General features: G+C 42.3%; 1 protein-coding gene across 1 annotated transcript; it reads right to left on the bottom strand.

Annotated features, from left to right (window-relative positions):
* Positions 1 to 3: 3 nt before the first annotated feature.
* Positions 4 to 14,848, bottom strand: ZNF658 (zinc finger protein 658; the record flags this gene model as incomplete). The annotated part of the gene is made up of 6 exons (XM_008508492.2): positions 14,518 to 14,848; positions 14,116 to 14,206; positions 13,870 to 13,928; positions 9,009 to 9,135; positions 8,622 to 8,717; positions 4 to 1,913 (listed from the first exon to the last, which is right to left on the bottom strand). Coding segments are annotated over exons 3-6 (2,148 nt in total), but the record flags the coding sequence as incomplete, so codon positions are not given.
* Positions 14,849 to 15,755: the final 907 nt, after the last annotated feature.

The raw sequence follows: 15,755 nt of genomic DNA on the forward strand, positions 1-15,755 counted from the left end.
ACATTCATTACATTCATATGGTTTCTCCCCTGTGTGAACTCTGTGATGTACTCTGAGAGCTGAATTATGGGCAAAAGTTTTCTCACATTCATTACATTCATAGGGTTTCTCACCTGTGTGAATTCTCTGATGCGCTCTGAGGGCTGAATTATGGGCAAAAGATCTCCCACAGTCATTACATTCATAAGGTTTCTCCCCTGTGTGAATTCTCAAATGTGCTCTGAGAACGGATATATGGGCAAAAGACCTCCCACATTCATTACAATCATAAGGTTTCTCCCCTGTGTGAGTTCTCTGATGTGCTCTGAGGGTTGAATTATCAGCAAAAGTTTTCCCACATTCATTACACTCATAAGGTTTCTCCCCTGTGTGAGTTCTCTGATGTGCACTGAGATGAGTCTTGTGAGAGAAAGTCTTCCCACATTCAATACATTCATAGGGTTTTTCACCTGTGTGAATTCTCTGATGTGCTCTGAGATGGGACGTCTTGGAGAAAGTTTTCCCACATTCAATACATTCATAGGGTTTCTCCCCTGTGTAAATTCTCTGACATTCTTTGAGATGTGCCATCTTGGAGAATGTTTTCCCATATTCATTACTCTGAAAGGGTTTCATCCGTGTGTGTGTTCTCTGGTGTTCTATGATGGCAGACTTCTTGTAAGATTTCCCACATCGATTGTGATCATAAGGTTTCTCCTTTGTATGAACTGTCACATGTTCACTGAGGTTTGACTTCTGACAGAAAGTTTTCGCATATTCATTACATTCACAGAGACTGACCCCCATATGGGTTCCAGGACAATGAACAGAGTGTGAATTTGGAGAAAAGGATCTTCCACATTCCTCACATTCATAAGTTTTGTCCCCCGAGCAGATCCTCTGATGCTGAATGAGGTGTGCTTTCTGGTAAAAGAATTTCCTGCATTCATTACATTCAAATGACTTCTGTCCTGTGCCACTTTGCTGAAATAGATCCAGGGCTGAGTTTTGATGGAAGGATTTCCCATATTTACCACACTCGTAGAAATTCTCTTCTGTGTGAGTTCTCTGATGTATCATAAGGTCTAATTTCTCATAGAAGGCATTTGTACATTCATTAAAAACACAGAATTTATCTCCAGTTTGCGTCTTCTGATGGGTTGAGCTCTGGCTCAAATTTTCTTCACATTTACTGCTTTGAGAAGCACCCTGTCCTGTAATAGTTCTCTGAGGTTGAATGAGGGGTGAATTCCTGATGAAGTTACTCCCACTTTCATGACGTTCACAGTGTGTCATAGCCACGTTAATTTTATTGTACTCCAATAAAGTATTCCTATCGTCACAGGATTTCCCAACTTCATCAAGATCAAAGCATTCTTCCCTTGTGCCATTTCTGACGAGGTTAAATACAGTTGGTTTATCACAGTTTTTCCTAAATTCAAAGTCCTTATAGGATTCTTCTCCTGTTAGAGAACTTGTCACTGTAACACAGACGGTTTTATCACGTAAAACTTTCCCGAACTCATTATACTCAAAGGATTGTGCCAGAGTTTGAAATTTCTGATGATCTTTCTTGTAACTGAGACCTTTCACATTTTTATTACATTCATTAGACTTCTCTCCAGTAGGAGTTTTCTGACGCTTAATCCCAAGCTGCAACTTTTCACCTACATTCATGTAATTGGCCTTCTTTCTTGAATACTTTCTATCATTAATAATTAATTCAGAAACAACTGGCAAATTCACTCTATGTGAGTCACATTTACAGGGCATTGATCCTGAAAAATCTGGAGTTGAATCCAGATTAAATGGTTTTTCTAAAACTTTCTGTACTTCCTTACTCAATCTTTTGTTATCCATGAATATTACTTGCCACAGAGGTTTCTCTTCTTTTTCCCAGTTCCCCTCAAGGTGGACATCAACTTTGTAATAGCCTAAAATGAGAAAAATTGAAAACATCTTATGAATCTTACTTTCTTACAGAGGGGGGCTAAGAGTCATGGTTTTGTTATGTATTGGAATTCTACTGTTTCTAGTCATATTTCCAAAGATTAATAATTAATGCACACAGACAGAAAGACACCTCTCTCTCCTCATCCATGTTGTTTAAAAAAAAAAGAAACAGGTATTATTTTTAGTGCTGGCCAAGATGAAGCAGCTCCTTCTTCCCAAGTACTTCCTCTTACCATTAAAAAATCTCTGGACAAAAACAGACAAACAAGAGTTAACAAAGGAAGATGCTAAAAAAATGGAAAGTTGGACTTTGGGACTTAAGAAATGACATGGCAGAGAATTCCAAGGCTTTTCTTTCTGCTCCCACATATTTTATATGGGGTGCTGGAGAAGCCTGAAATCCAAATACAGTAAGAGGGAGACACAGAAGAGCACCAAGGAAAGCCTGTTCTTTTAACCAAAGGTCTGAGAAAAAGGTTGTCTAACAGAACAGAAAACCTTTCTGACAACAGCCACCCTACTGAAGCCAGAAAAACCTGGAACACTCTTCCCTGTGACATAAAGGATTTTTCTTCCCACAGAAACAAAGGATTTGCACACTCCTGCAAAATTTTCATCCATGAGCCAAACTCAAGAGCTCACAGGAAAAATCATGAAAAGTCCTGAGAAAGTTCCATTCATAGGACATTTTGGGAGATGGTAACAGCAGCCATGGGCAAAATTTTACCTGGAACCACATTCCTATCTACTCTAACAAATTGTTGCTTTGGGGCACTGGTGGCAACTCATAGTGGGTAAGGGAAGCAAAGAAGGAAGAAAAGGCAGCACAGAAACAAGAAAACAAGCAGGAATACATGGTAGCCCAATGTTAACACAGCCAGAAGACAGGAAGTACCGCTGGTGAAAACCACACCCTCACAACCCAAGGATGCAATACTTTAAAAAAGAGCTGAATTCACATTATTCTCAAATGCACATGAAATGTTCACCAAGACAGACCACATTCTGGGCTGTAAGCCACATCTTTACAAATATAAGAGAACACAAATCACATAAAGTGTGATCTCAAGCCACAGAGAAATTATACTAGAAGTCAGTAATGCAGACTTATCTGGAGAAGTACAGAGTACTTACAAATTAATACACTTCTCAATAACCCATGGGTCAAGGAGGAAGTCTCACAGAAAGTTAACATACTATGAAGTGAACAAAAACAAAAACTGTTTAAAACATATAGAAATTTGTGGGATGAGGCTAAAGCAGCGCTCAGAGATAAATTTATACCTTAAAACTATCATATGAGAAAAGAAACACCTCCAAATAGTTACCTCAGCTTCCACTTTAAGAAAGTGGACAAAGAGAAGTTAAATCTAAAGAAAAAGGAAGGAAATAATAAAGATTAGAGAAGACAATGGAATTGAAAACAACAGAGAAAAATCAATCAAATCAAAGCTTAGTGCTTTGAAAAGATTTTCCTTTAATGATAAAAAAACAGAGGACAAAAGAGAAGACACATTATCAATATCAGAAAGATAAGCAAGAGAGGATATAACTAGCGACACAACAGACCAAAGACATAATCAAAGAATATTAAGAGAAACCTTATGCCCATAAATTTGACAGTTTACATAAAATGGACAAATTTCTTGAAATAAAAACCACCTACCAAACTCATTCAAGAAGAAAAAGATAACCCCAAAGAGATGAGTATCTATTTAAGAAACTGACAGGGCCAGCCCTGTGGCGCAGTGGTTAAGTTCGCGCGATCCGCTTTGGTAGCCCAGGGTTGACCAGTTTGGATCCTGGGTATGGACATACGCCAGCTCTTCAAGCCATGCTGTGGGAAGCGTCCCACATATAAAATAGAGGAAGATAGGCACAGATGTTAGCTCAGGGCCAACCTTCCTCAGTGAAAAGAGGAGGATTGGTGGCAGATGTTACCTCAGGGCTCATCTTCCTCAAAGAAAAAAAAAAAATTAACTATGTGGTAAAAAAAAAAAATGTAGTTTCAAAAAACAGTTCCAGGACCAAATGGTTTTAACAAGCGAATTCTACCAAACATTTAAAGAAGAAATAATACCAACTTTATATAATCTCTTCTAGTAAATACAAGATGAGGAAATATTTCCTAAATCATTCTATGAGGCCTATATTAACCTCATAGTAAAATCGAACAAAGATAGTTCAAGAAAAGAAACCTACAGACCAATATCCCTCATGATAAAAATGCAAAAATCCTGAATGAAAAGTAGCCAAAGAACACAGCAATATATAAAAAGAAATAATAAATGAGGATCAAGTGGGATTCATCCCAAGAATGCAAACTGTTGCAATATCCAAAAATCAACATAATGCATCACATTAATCATCTAAAGAATTAAAATACACAGTCACATCAATTAACGCAAAAAAGTATTCCAAGCCATTCAAAATCCATTCAATAACCTAATAAGGGGAATCCATAAAAAGCTTACAGTTAACATCATACTTAAAAGTGAGAGTTGGAATGCTTCAAACCTGATTGGGAATCAGACAAAGGTGTTTACTCTCAGCACTTCTACCCAAGATTGTAAAGGAAGTTCCAACCAATGCAGTAAGAATAATGCAAGAATAAACAGGAAAGATACAGACTAAGTCTACACAGAAAATCACAGAAAGATCTTCCCCAAACTCCTCAAACTAGTTAAGTGTTCTCAGCAATGGCAAAATACAAAGCCAAACATACACAAACAACGATCAACTGGAATTCGAAATCAGATAATATAATTTTCCATCACACCAAAAAATACAGAGCCAAGAAAACTGGGTATCTGTATGCTGAAAACTACTGACGAAAGAAATCCTAAATAAACGGAGACGAGTATGTCGTTCATGGACAGAAAGACTATTATTAAGATGCCAGTTCTCTTTAATTTGATCTACACAGTCAACGCAATCCCAGTTGAAATGTCTGCATGCCTTTCTGTAAATATCAAGAAGCTCATTTTAAAATTCATACAGAAGAAAGTTGGCGGACTCACATTACCTGATTTCAAGACCTAATTAATAAGCTACAGAAATAAAAGTTAATGTGGTACCGGCATAAGCATAACTACGTAGATGAATAAAGAATACAGATGCCACAGAAATATAGTCATAGAAGCACAGAATACATGTACAAATGTATACACACACACACGCACACACATACATAAATATGCATTCATCTGTTGTCCAAGAACAGTGCCAATGCTATTCAATGGAGAAATCACAATCTTTTCAACAGATGGTACTTGGAGTAACTGGACGCCTCTTTTCAAAAATTTAAACCAGACACACACCTCACACCTTCTATGAAAATTAACACCAAATGGATCACAAAGTGTAATGTGCGAAATTTAAAAACGTCTACAAGAAAACATAGGAGGAAATCTCTGCTACTTTGAGTTTCAATGTTTCCAGACAGGACAACAAAAGCATGGTCCTTAAGAGAAAACTAATGAATTGGCCGTTACCGAAACTAATGTTAAGTTTTAGCCGGCCTCCTCTGAGACCCCACCAACAGAAGTGGGGTGCATCTTCACTTACTGCCAAGTGGGGAGAGAAGTCTAGGTTCCCCATTAGCTCCCCGTTGACACCCTGGGGATTCGGAGGAGAGGGTGCCACATTAATGCTGGGCAGGGCTGAGAGATCAGGCTCCCCACCAGCCTTCTGCTGACACTAACCACTCTGTATTTCATCAGGTGCCAAGGTCCCTAGCTCATCTTCATTCCTCTCTCCGTCTTTCAGAATCTTACGTTCGTCTTATATGTACGCACTACACAGAAGTACATATTTAACTGTACCTGTGGGCAGAGTAGGAAGGAACACATTTACTCCACCTTTCTGGTTACTGCTTTTTCTATCTTACTAATTCCTTCCCTAAGCAGTCGTGAACATATTCTCCTTATCACCACATAGAATGTTTCTAGTTTTGCTTTGATAATCAGGTCTGTAAGCAACCTGACTCCGACTTTTTGTTTTAATCCAAAAGGTTACCTCAGGATTCTTTCCCCACTGTTCTGTGGGGACAGTGCTGCCTGTCAAAGACCGACTGTCTATAAAGCATGTTTTTTCTTGAGCTTTCTTTTCTCTTTCACTCATTTGTTAAACCATCCCAGCCCCAGCTCCATGCTACTGAACTACTGGGAGCTTCACCTAAAGCCCTGCTATCTAGTAGAGCAGGTCCTCCCACATGGCTCTCAGGAACGGACTTACTCGGCTATGGCATTAGGTCTTTACAAACACATCCCCACTTGAATTTATTATATAAGCACTTCTTTTCTTTTGTCTTTGTTAGGGTTAAAGTTTCATCCACTTTATTGTTTTTTATTCAAAGAAACATTCTACAAGTTCTCAGTTTTTTTAGTTTATTAACTTTTAATTGCACTTTCAAGTTCTTCTGCTTTCATTAGTACATTCCTTAGTGCTCTTGCGTAATTTATTAATATAAATATAAGACTACACATTTACCTCTGTTCACTCATTTTGCTATAGCCTATGGTTTCTAATATGCACCTTCTTTTTTTATCTTGTAAATCTCATACAATTTTAGTTTCGGTTTCCTATTTCAGACATTGTTTAAAGGAGGTAATTTTTAAAATTTCCATGTTGAAAGAGTGTTTTTGTTTACCCATTTTATCATTAATTTCTAGATTTACCAAATTGTGTTGAGGGAATGTTATTTGTGGTGACTCTAATTTGTTGGATTTATTGGTGCTCTCTTTTTAGATTAACACTATTATTTTCACAATTTTAAGATTCTTCCATGGGACCATGGAAGGCTTACTCTTTGATTTCAGCATATACACGCACAAATACATGATTCACTTTAGTACAAATATCACGTATATCCTAGACAGGCATAATACTTCTTTAATGTCCACAGTACCTATTATTTAATAAGATGCAGTGTTTTATGACCTCCTGATCCTAGTGAATCATTAAGTTCCTAGAACTTCCTTATTTTGTGTGCTAAGATCCTTGATATCATATTGTTTGGTGCAGTCATTCAAATGCTTAAAGGTTTACTTCAGCTGTGCTCTTGAGCTAGAGGATCTTTATTAATGTATTTACTGCCAAAATTCAAACCTGAATAATAACGGAACACGAAACCCTGAATTATTCTATTTTTACTGACTTAATAACTTTACTATTCTTTTATTACAAACTTCCTAAGATCCTTATTTCGGGATATCTTCTTTAGCCAATCAATATGATCCAATCATTTGCACTTAGCAATTGGGAGATACACCCGACCTAAATTACGTCAACCTGTTACATTATGCTATCTGTTTACATGGCTTCACAACAAAACTTTCAGTAAACACAATGACTTCAGACGATTTTACTTTTTTGCTCTAGGAATTATATTGAACCTATAACTTCTCAAATTCCTGGAATTATTAGTTTAGACAAAGGCTAATAAGTAATAAGCACATGAAAAGATGCCCGACATCATTCGTGATCAGGGAAATTGTTACAGACTGAATCGTGTCTCCCCCCAGATCCATATGGTGAAGCCCTAGCCCCCAGTGTACCTGTACTTGGAGATAAGATCTTTAGGGAGGTAATTAAGATTAAATGAAGTCACGAGGGTGGGGCCCTAATTCTATAGGACTGGTGTCCTTATAAGAAGAGGAAGAGAGATGAGAGCTGTCTCTCCCCACACAGGCACAGAGGAAAGGCCAGTGAGGACACAGTGAGAAGGCAGCCAGGAAGAGAGGCCTCACCAGAAATCAACCCTGCTGGTACCTTCATCTTGGACTTCCAGCCTCCAGAACCGTGAGAAATAAATTTCTGTTGTTTAAGTCACCCAGGCTACGGTATTTTGTTATGCCAGTCCAGCTAACTAAAACCGAAATGCAAATCAAAACCTCAGTGATAAGCCACTTCACATCCTCTAGGACGGCAAGAATCAAAAAGTCATACAATCACAAGTGTTGGTGAAGACGTGGAGAAATCAGAACCCTCCTACGCCGTCATCAGGAATGTAAAATGGTGCAGTCACTTTGGAAAATGGTCTGGCAGTTCCTCAAACAGAGTATCCATATAACTCAGCAATTCCACTCCTAGATAGAAACTCAAGAGCAATAAAAGCACACGTCCATGCAAAAATTTGTAAATGAATGTGTATATCAGCATTACTCAATGACAGCCCAAAGGTGGAATCCCAAATGTCCACTGACTGATGAATGGACACACAAATGTGATACATCCACACAAGGAAATATTATTTTGCCATAAAAAGGATGAAGTACTGATACATGCCACAACAGGAACCTTAATCCTAAGTGAAAGAAACCAATCACAAAAGACCCTACATAATGTTGTGATTCCACTGATATGAAATGTCCAGATTAGGCAAATCTATAGAGACAGAAAGTGACTAGTGGTTGCCAGGGCTGGAGGGGACTGGGGGATAGGGAGGTGATAGGTAAAGGGTATGGGGTTTCTTTTTGCGGTGATGAAAATTGACTGTGGTGATGTTTACACCTAGCTGTGAATAATATTAAAAGCCACTGAATTGTGTACTTTAGATGGGTGACATGTATGGCATGCAAATTCTATCTCAATAAAGCTGTGTAAAAGGGGGAAAAAAAAAAAAACTTTCGAAAGTGTTCCCCTCTAAGGTCTAACTACCCCAGGTGTTTCTGTCAGGGCTCACTCACCTGGGTACCTCTGGTTTAGGAATTCTTCCTCTAAGGACCAGGGCTCTTCTCCTTGCTCCAACTTGAAAATCACCCGGGGTTTAGTACTGCAGTATCCTGTGAACATAACAATTGAGGGTATATCCAGACCAGATCCATGGGCCTTTGGGTTTCCAAAGGTGGAGAAAGAGACGGTGGCAAGAGCAGCGAAATGAAGGTGCTCATTTGAAGTTTTCAACGCGGAAGTAATGACACAAACATTGTTTCTGTTTCTCTAAAGGTTTCAGTTTCCTTCAACCTCTTAATAAGAAGCCTGAACAACACTAATCTCTAGTGAGGGTTCACGCGTGGTGATTTCAAAAAAAGGAAATGTAATCCAGAGGGAGTCACATGGTAAGGGCTGCTCACCCATGGAGACCAGGTGGCCGTAGTTCTCCAGCATCACATCTTTGTACAGGGCCCTCTGTGTGGAGTCCATCTGCCGCCACTCCTCCTGGGTGAACTCCACAGTCACGTCTTCGAACGACACCAATCCCTATAACAGCACATTTTGTGCAAAGGTTCAGAATTACGTGACAAAGAAAAGACCTTTGAGAACCACTACTATTCCTATTTACTCTTAAGGCTCTAAAACAAATGGCTACAAAAGATGCCAATTTTTGACCTAATTTTGTCGCCAACTTCAAATTGCTCAACTAGTTAAAAAGGTTTTTAACTAACCATAATTCATTTACACATATTTATGAATTATAGGGGTTTGTTACAGAAAAAAATTCAATGTAAAGCGACTTCCTACAACTCTTCCACATCCCAAGGAATTGCCCTGGGTATTCTAGAGACTTCTAGGATAGTCAGTCTCTCCTTGGACATTATCACTGCAAATAATGGGGGCCAAGGAAGAGATCTATGTAAGTTGTGGAGACATTATACATGACCAAACTTATGTATAAGTAAATGTATAAAGATAAATAAATCTAGAGCTCATGAAGAACGAAGAACAACTTACCAAGGAGTTGAAATCAAAGAGACCAGTAGAAGAGAACACTATCTACACTGACGGGACAGGAATGGATATAAGGATAGGGGTATAATCACAGAGCAGAAGCAACAACCAGTTTGATGACTACTTTCTTGTGGAGCTACCCAGTCTAACTGCACGAGCAGCTCCTTGAATGCTGGTGCCAAACACCGATATTTGGGAAACAAAAGGAAAAAAATGTGTTAGAAGTCATCGTGAGACGGATCTGCTGAGGTTGCTACTGAAAGGTCTATGGAACATAATATTGGAAATGCCCCTTAAACTAGTATACATATGGTTTTAGAACACAGAAGGAAGGTCTAGGATGAAGACAAGCATTTAGGAATTACTAGCAATTTAGGTGGGAACTCAAGTTATCAGAGGCAATCAGACAGCAACTTGAGCACATGGGGACCGAGGAAAGAAAAGCACCAAAAACAGAATTTGAGGAGCCACGAATATTAAAGAGGCTGGCAGAAAAAGTACAGGCCATAAAGCCAGAGAGGATGTTTTCTGAAAAGTAACAACAGGATCGGGAGAGGGAGGAGTCCTTGAAACTGAGCAAAGGGAAAGTTTCCACAACCAAAGGCTTCAAAGGGGCTGGGAGGAGGAGGAAATGGGGAGTCGCTGTCCAACAGGTACCCACCTTCAGTTTTGGCTATGCAAGGTCATTAAGTTCCAGAGATCTGCTGCACAAATGATGCCTACAGTTAACCATACTATCATGCACACATAAAATTCTGAACAATTTGTAAGAGGGCAGATCTCATGTTAAGTGTTCTTTTCACAATTAAAAATAAAAAGAAAGCAAGTAGACCAAGAGAAAAGAGGACAGAAACAAGCTTTTTTCCCTGGTGCTGTGTACCCAATTGTCTGTTCATTCACGTCTTCAGTGCTACTGAGCGAGTACCTCCTCTGCGTGAAGCTCAGCGCTCGTAGCTGGTAACCAAAACAAATGAACAAAAGAACAGGAGTACCTCTCACTAAATTTATCTTAATCTGAAAAACGTAAAGAAAAGTTAACTATATTTTCAAAAACTAAAAAATTAGTGGGAAAAGTGGCATTGTTTTCATTCGTGCCAATGTCTTTCACATCTGGCTTAATAAAAATCAGCTGGATTAAAAAATATTAAGCTAACAAGTGACCTAAGTGAAAATGGTGAGGTAAGGATCCAAGAAAATTCTCTCTTTCATAAAAGCGATAAACAAACTGGCAAAAATTGTAGAAGTTAACAAAAGCAACCTACGGGACATGTATTCAAGGAAAACAGCTGAATCAGAGTAAAAACAGTGATAGAGGATCCTTTTCACTGACCCTATTCCCATCCCTTGCTCTCCAACTCTGTGGTGGTTTGAGAACCAACAATCTGCCATCACAGTTAAAACCAGCAGCCTGGCAACTACTGGAGGGAGAAGAGCTGGGGTGAGGTTCCCTCAAAGCCCCACTCCCAGAAAACTCATTATTTGGCCTGTTTGGTGATTCCTTGAAAGACCCCACTTGCAAAGGTGTCTTTACTTGAGCTCACTCAGAGCTCACAGAGAATGAAAAGCCATATGCTCAGAGGCATTTGTCAAAAACATCTGAAGGCACTTGTTTAACTTAGTGGCTATCTGAGGAGGTAGATAACAGTTGGGGCAAACAATACCCTAATCAAAAAGCTTAAAAGGAAAAGCTGGGGAATGAGATGTCCACACAGATTTTTAAAAGCTCCAATATATTCCTGAGAATCTAGAAGGCCACATTCATGTGGAGAGCTGTGCATATGCCCAGGGCTGTGAGCATGCTCAGGAAAGATGTGAGAAGGCACTACGCTGTCACCTCTAACTGACCTTGAGGTTTGGGCTAAGAAGGGAGTGAAGGCCAGCACAGAGTCGTAAACTGCCTGCCTGACTGCTGCAGGAATGCCCTCACACGCACAGAGCCCCTTAGCAAAGACCTGGAGACTTACCGGTTCCTGGCATTTAAGGACAGGGACTCCAACTGCCACAGATCACAAGAAACACAGGCTCTAGGGCATTAGCTCAAAAACAGTCAGTGAACAAATAAATTTCAACAGTGACCCCCACGGAGGGGAGAAATTCTGATTTCTAGACTTGCTGCATTGTTGCACTTAAAATGTCCAATCATCAACAAAAGATTGCTAAACAAAGAAAGAAACAAGAAAGTAAGACCCTTATGTAGGAAAAAGTGTAATCAACAGAAATCGATTCCTGCATCTGAGGAAGCAGATGTTGGACTTACTGGGCAATGACTTTAAATCAGCTATTTTAAATATCATCAAAGACCTAGAGAAAACAATGTCTAAGGACTCAAAGAAAGTATGAGAACAATATTTCACTAAATAAAGAGTATCAATAAAGAGATAGAAATTATAAAAAGGAACCAAATAGAAACTTAAAGAGTTGAAAAGTACAACTGAAACAAAACTTTCATTAGAGGGATTCAAGAGCAGATTTCAGCAGGTGGAAGAGAATGAATGGACATATGTCCACTGAAATTACAGAGTGAGAAACAGAAAGAAAAAATAACTGCAAAAAATGAACTAGGAGACGGTCCCAAGTCTACAAACGTACGTGTAATGAGAGTCCCAGACAGAGAGGAAAGAAAAGGTCTGAAAGAATATTTGAAGAAATAATCAACAAGAAGTCTCCAAGTTTGATGGAAAACATTAATCTACACATCCAAGAAACTCAACAATCTTCAAGTAGGATAAACTTGGAGTAAGAGATCCACACATGGACACAGGATTAATCAAACTACCAGACGAGAAAAAGGCACAATCTTGAAAGCAGCAAGAAAGAAGTGACTCATCCTGTACAATAGTATGATTGTACAAGCTGACTACTAACCAGAAACCATGGAGGACAGAAGGCAGTGGGACGACAACACAGTCAAAATGCTAAAAGAAAAAGGTTGTCAATCAAGAATTCTACACCCAGCAAAAGTGGAAAAATTAAAACCTTCCCGGATAAACAGAATTTGTCACAGGCAAAACTGCCCTATGAGGAGTAATACAGGAACTGGTTCAGCAAATCTACAGAGACAGAAAGTCGAGGGGCCTGGGGGTGAATGGAATGATGGGAGAAGATAAAGTGTACAGACTTGCTTTTTAAGTTGATGAAAATGTTCTAAAATCCACTGTGGTGCCGTTTGTACATATCTACGGGTACACTAAAAAAATCATTGAATTCTACATTTTAAATGGGTGAATGGCATGGTATGTGAGCGGAATCTCAATAAAGCTGTTTAAAGAAAAAAATGAGAGAAAATGAAATCATTCCAAGACAACAGACGAGATTAAAGGGCCAAAGAGGGAAACTGGGGATGAGCCATGTGCAAGGACAAGGGAAAGACGACGACTCCATGAAGATATCAGCAGGAGAAGGACAGAGCCAGTGGAAGGTGTCACAGACACTCACAGAGACACTTTCCAGAAGGACAGAGTGAGAAGTAGAGGCAAGTGCTACAGAAAAGTCAAGTAAGCAAAGGATCAGGCAAGACCCAATGGATTTGATCATAATCGAGTCTCTGGTCACTGGAGATCACAGGTAAGTGGGGAGAGAGACCAAGGCCTCATGAAAAGGTTTAGAGCGTGACTGAAAGTGTTGAAACACTTGAAGGAGAACAGAATTTTAAACTGTCTGCTGGGCTGACCGTTTTAAACTGTCCTGAAAATCACGGGTACTCGAAATATTTATGGAGAGTAATCTTAAGGACAGTCAGTTGGTCCATCAGAAAAATGTCTCCTGCAATCCCTGTGTTGGAGTTTGTGAAAAACAGTACTGACTGAGCTCACTTCAGCGTTACCTCTTCTACCTTTACTGAAGCACAAGTGGAGGCAACGTCCTATGTTATCTTAGGGTTACTACTGGAAGCTGTTAACTAAATCACGTAGTTGAAAACAACAAAGATATTCTTCACCTTCAATTGTCTTTATAGTCTATGAGGAATCAGTTTGCTTTACCTTCTCACCAACGTTAACCTTGAAAGAAATATCACGCCTGATACCCTGCCACGGCTATCACAAACCTCAGAAATAAACCTGGAACTCCAACGTAGTACATCTGCAATGTCAGAGGACCTGCATGTACCCACCTGCCACCTTTGCTCTGCTCTTCAACTGTATTTCTGTGTCTTCTCTGAATGCATCTGATCCATTTCTATTTCTACTCTTCCATGTTGACGGAGAGACACGTAAGCCCTTATAAAATCCCTTGTAACACAAGCAAGCTATTAAAAACTGAACTCACCTGAGCTATGTTCATTTTCTGCTACTCCTGGAAGAAGGTAAAGAACTGTGAAGGTTCAGCTGGGGAGGAGGAAAGAGAAATGGGGTCATGAGAAACCTGGTCAGCCCTACAACTCCTACACTCACCTGCCTAAAACTCCCCTTATACCAGCTGGAGACAAGCCTTCCCTATGGGAAAACAGCCCTTGCACACGCTGGAGAAGGGAGAGGAAGGGACACAGAGGGAGCACCACCTGAACGTGCGCACCTCGGATATGACTCTCTGGGCTTAACCTTGCATTTTCACTGAGTAAGGTACACTGCTTTTTCTTGATGAGTTAACGTCTATCCTCTTCTGACTAATTAGCAGTAGCAGTAGCAGCAGCAGCAGCAGCAGCAGCAGCATGAAACAGAGGAATAAACAAATTCAGCAACACCGGGGGGGGGGGGAAACCCTCTACCTTCATTAAAACTAACGTTGTCCAAAACAACTACTCAGGCTGGATTATTAACCAAGTTCTTGTCTTTACACCTTGAGTTAGAGCTTCACAGAAAACTCCGAGATAAAAACGGATGCTTCATACAAGAAATAAATTTCTTGCAACTTTCTGTTCTCAATTGGTTGCAGTTCCTAAAAAAGATCTTCGGATCAGATGCTTACAGTACTCACCCGTGTAAGTCAACAGCTGTGCGCTTAGTTCCTGGGTCTGCCCTGGGTGACTCGACAAACCCCGTTCATTACAGGCCTGCTGTCTTTGGGCTTCCGAAAGCGTCCAGCACAGAAAACCCCTCTCCTCCCATTTCGTTTTTCTCTATGCTCAGGAAAGAGGCAGCATCGGCATCACTCATAGATGCCACACGTGGTGAGGAACAGGCGCGACAGCAGCTCAGAATCCGCAGGGGGCGCGGGGAGAACGGAGGAGACAGGGGACTGCTTGGGGTCCCGCCCGCGCTCGCGGGTTAGCCTTCCCCGGACGCCACGTCCCCACCAGCCGTCAGCGACCCGCCCGCTCCTGCGCAGCCTCACAGTCCCCCATCCCCGCCACCCCAGGCCGCCGCCTTCCGCAGGCGGGTCCACAGCGTCCACCGCACACAGGCCGGGCCGGCTTCCGGGCGCGGGGACCTCCTCGAGCCCGCCTCACGCCACACAGGGACCCACAACTGCTTCTGACCGGGCGCCTCGGGCCCGCGCGTGCCTGGAACCTTCCGCCTCCGCTCCGAAGCCCCGCAGGGCTCCGTCAGCAAGGCCGCTCTGCCCAGAGGCAGCTGTCCCCGCGGCCCCCTCGCCCCTGCCGTGAGAGAGCTCCTTTGCTCCCGAGGGGCTGGGACCCGGGGCGCGGAGCCAGTGCCCTTTATCCCAAGCGTCACCCAGCGCTCCACGCCCGGCTCCTCCGGAACTCGCCAGAAACGTCCTGGGCGGCCACGCGGCCGTCAGCCGCCCGCGACCACCGGCCCTGCCGCCGGCTAGGGCCACAGGGCGAGGCGCCTCCGGAGGCCCCGAAGCGAGGCAGCGGCAACGCCGATTCGCCGCCTTCCACCGCCCGCGGCTCCGGACAGACGCCGAGCTCCCTTCCGGCTGCCTCAGCCCCGCCCCGGCCCGAGCCCCGCGCCGCGAGCCCCGCCCGCGCCCACCGCGCGGGCCCCGCAGGCCGCCGCCGCCGCAGGTGTGCGCGCGGAGGACGCGAGCTCTCGAGAGCGACGCCCACGGCGGCGAAGCGGCCCGAGGCGCCGCCCCCAGCCCGCGCCCCGGGGCCGCCGGGGACGCGGGGCTAGGGGAGGGCAGGGCCCGGTGGCGCCTCCGGGGCACCCCGCTCCCGTCCCCGGACGCGAGCCTAGCCGGCCCGGCAGGCCCCCAGCCGCGCGGAGGCCCGTCCCCAGCGATCTCACCCCGAGCGGCAGCCTCCGCTC

Source organism: Equus przewalskii, unplaced genomic scaffold, assembly GCF_037783145.1.
Source record: "Equus przewalskii isolate Varuska unplaced genomic scaffold, EquPr2 contig_13666, whole genome shotgun sequence".
In the NCBI taxonomy this organism is placed as follows: Eukaryota; Metazoa; Chordata; class Mammalia; order Perissodactyla; family Equidae; genus Equus; species Equus przewalskii.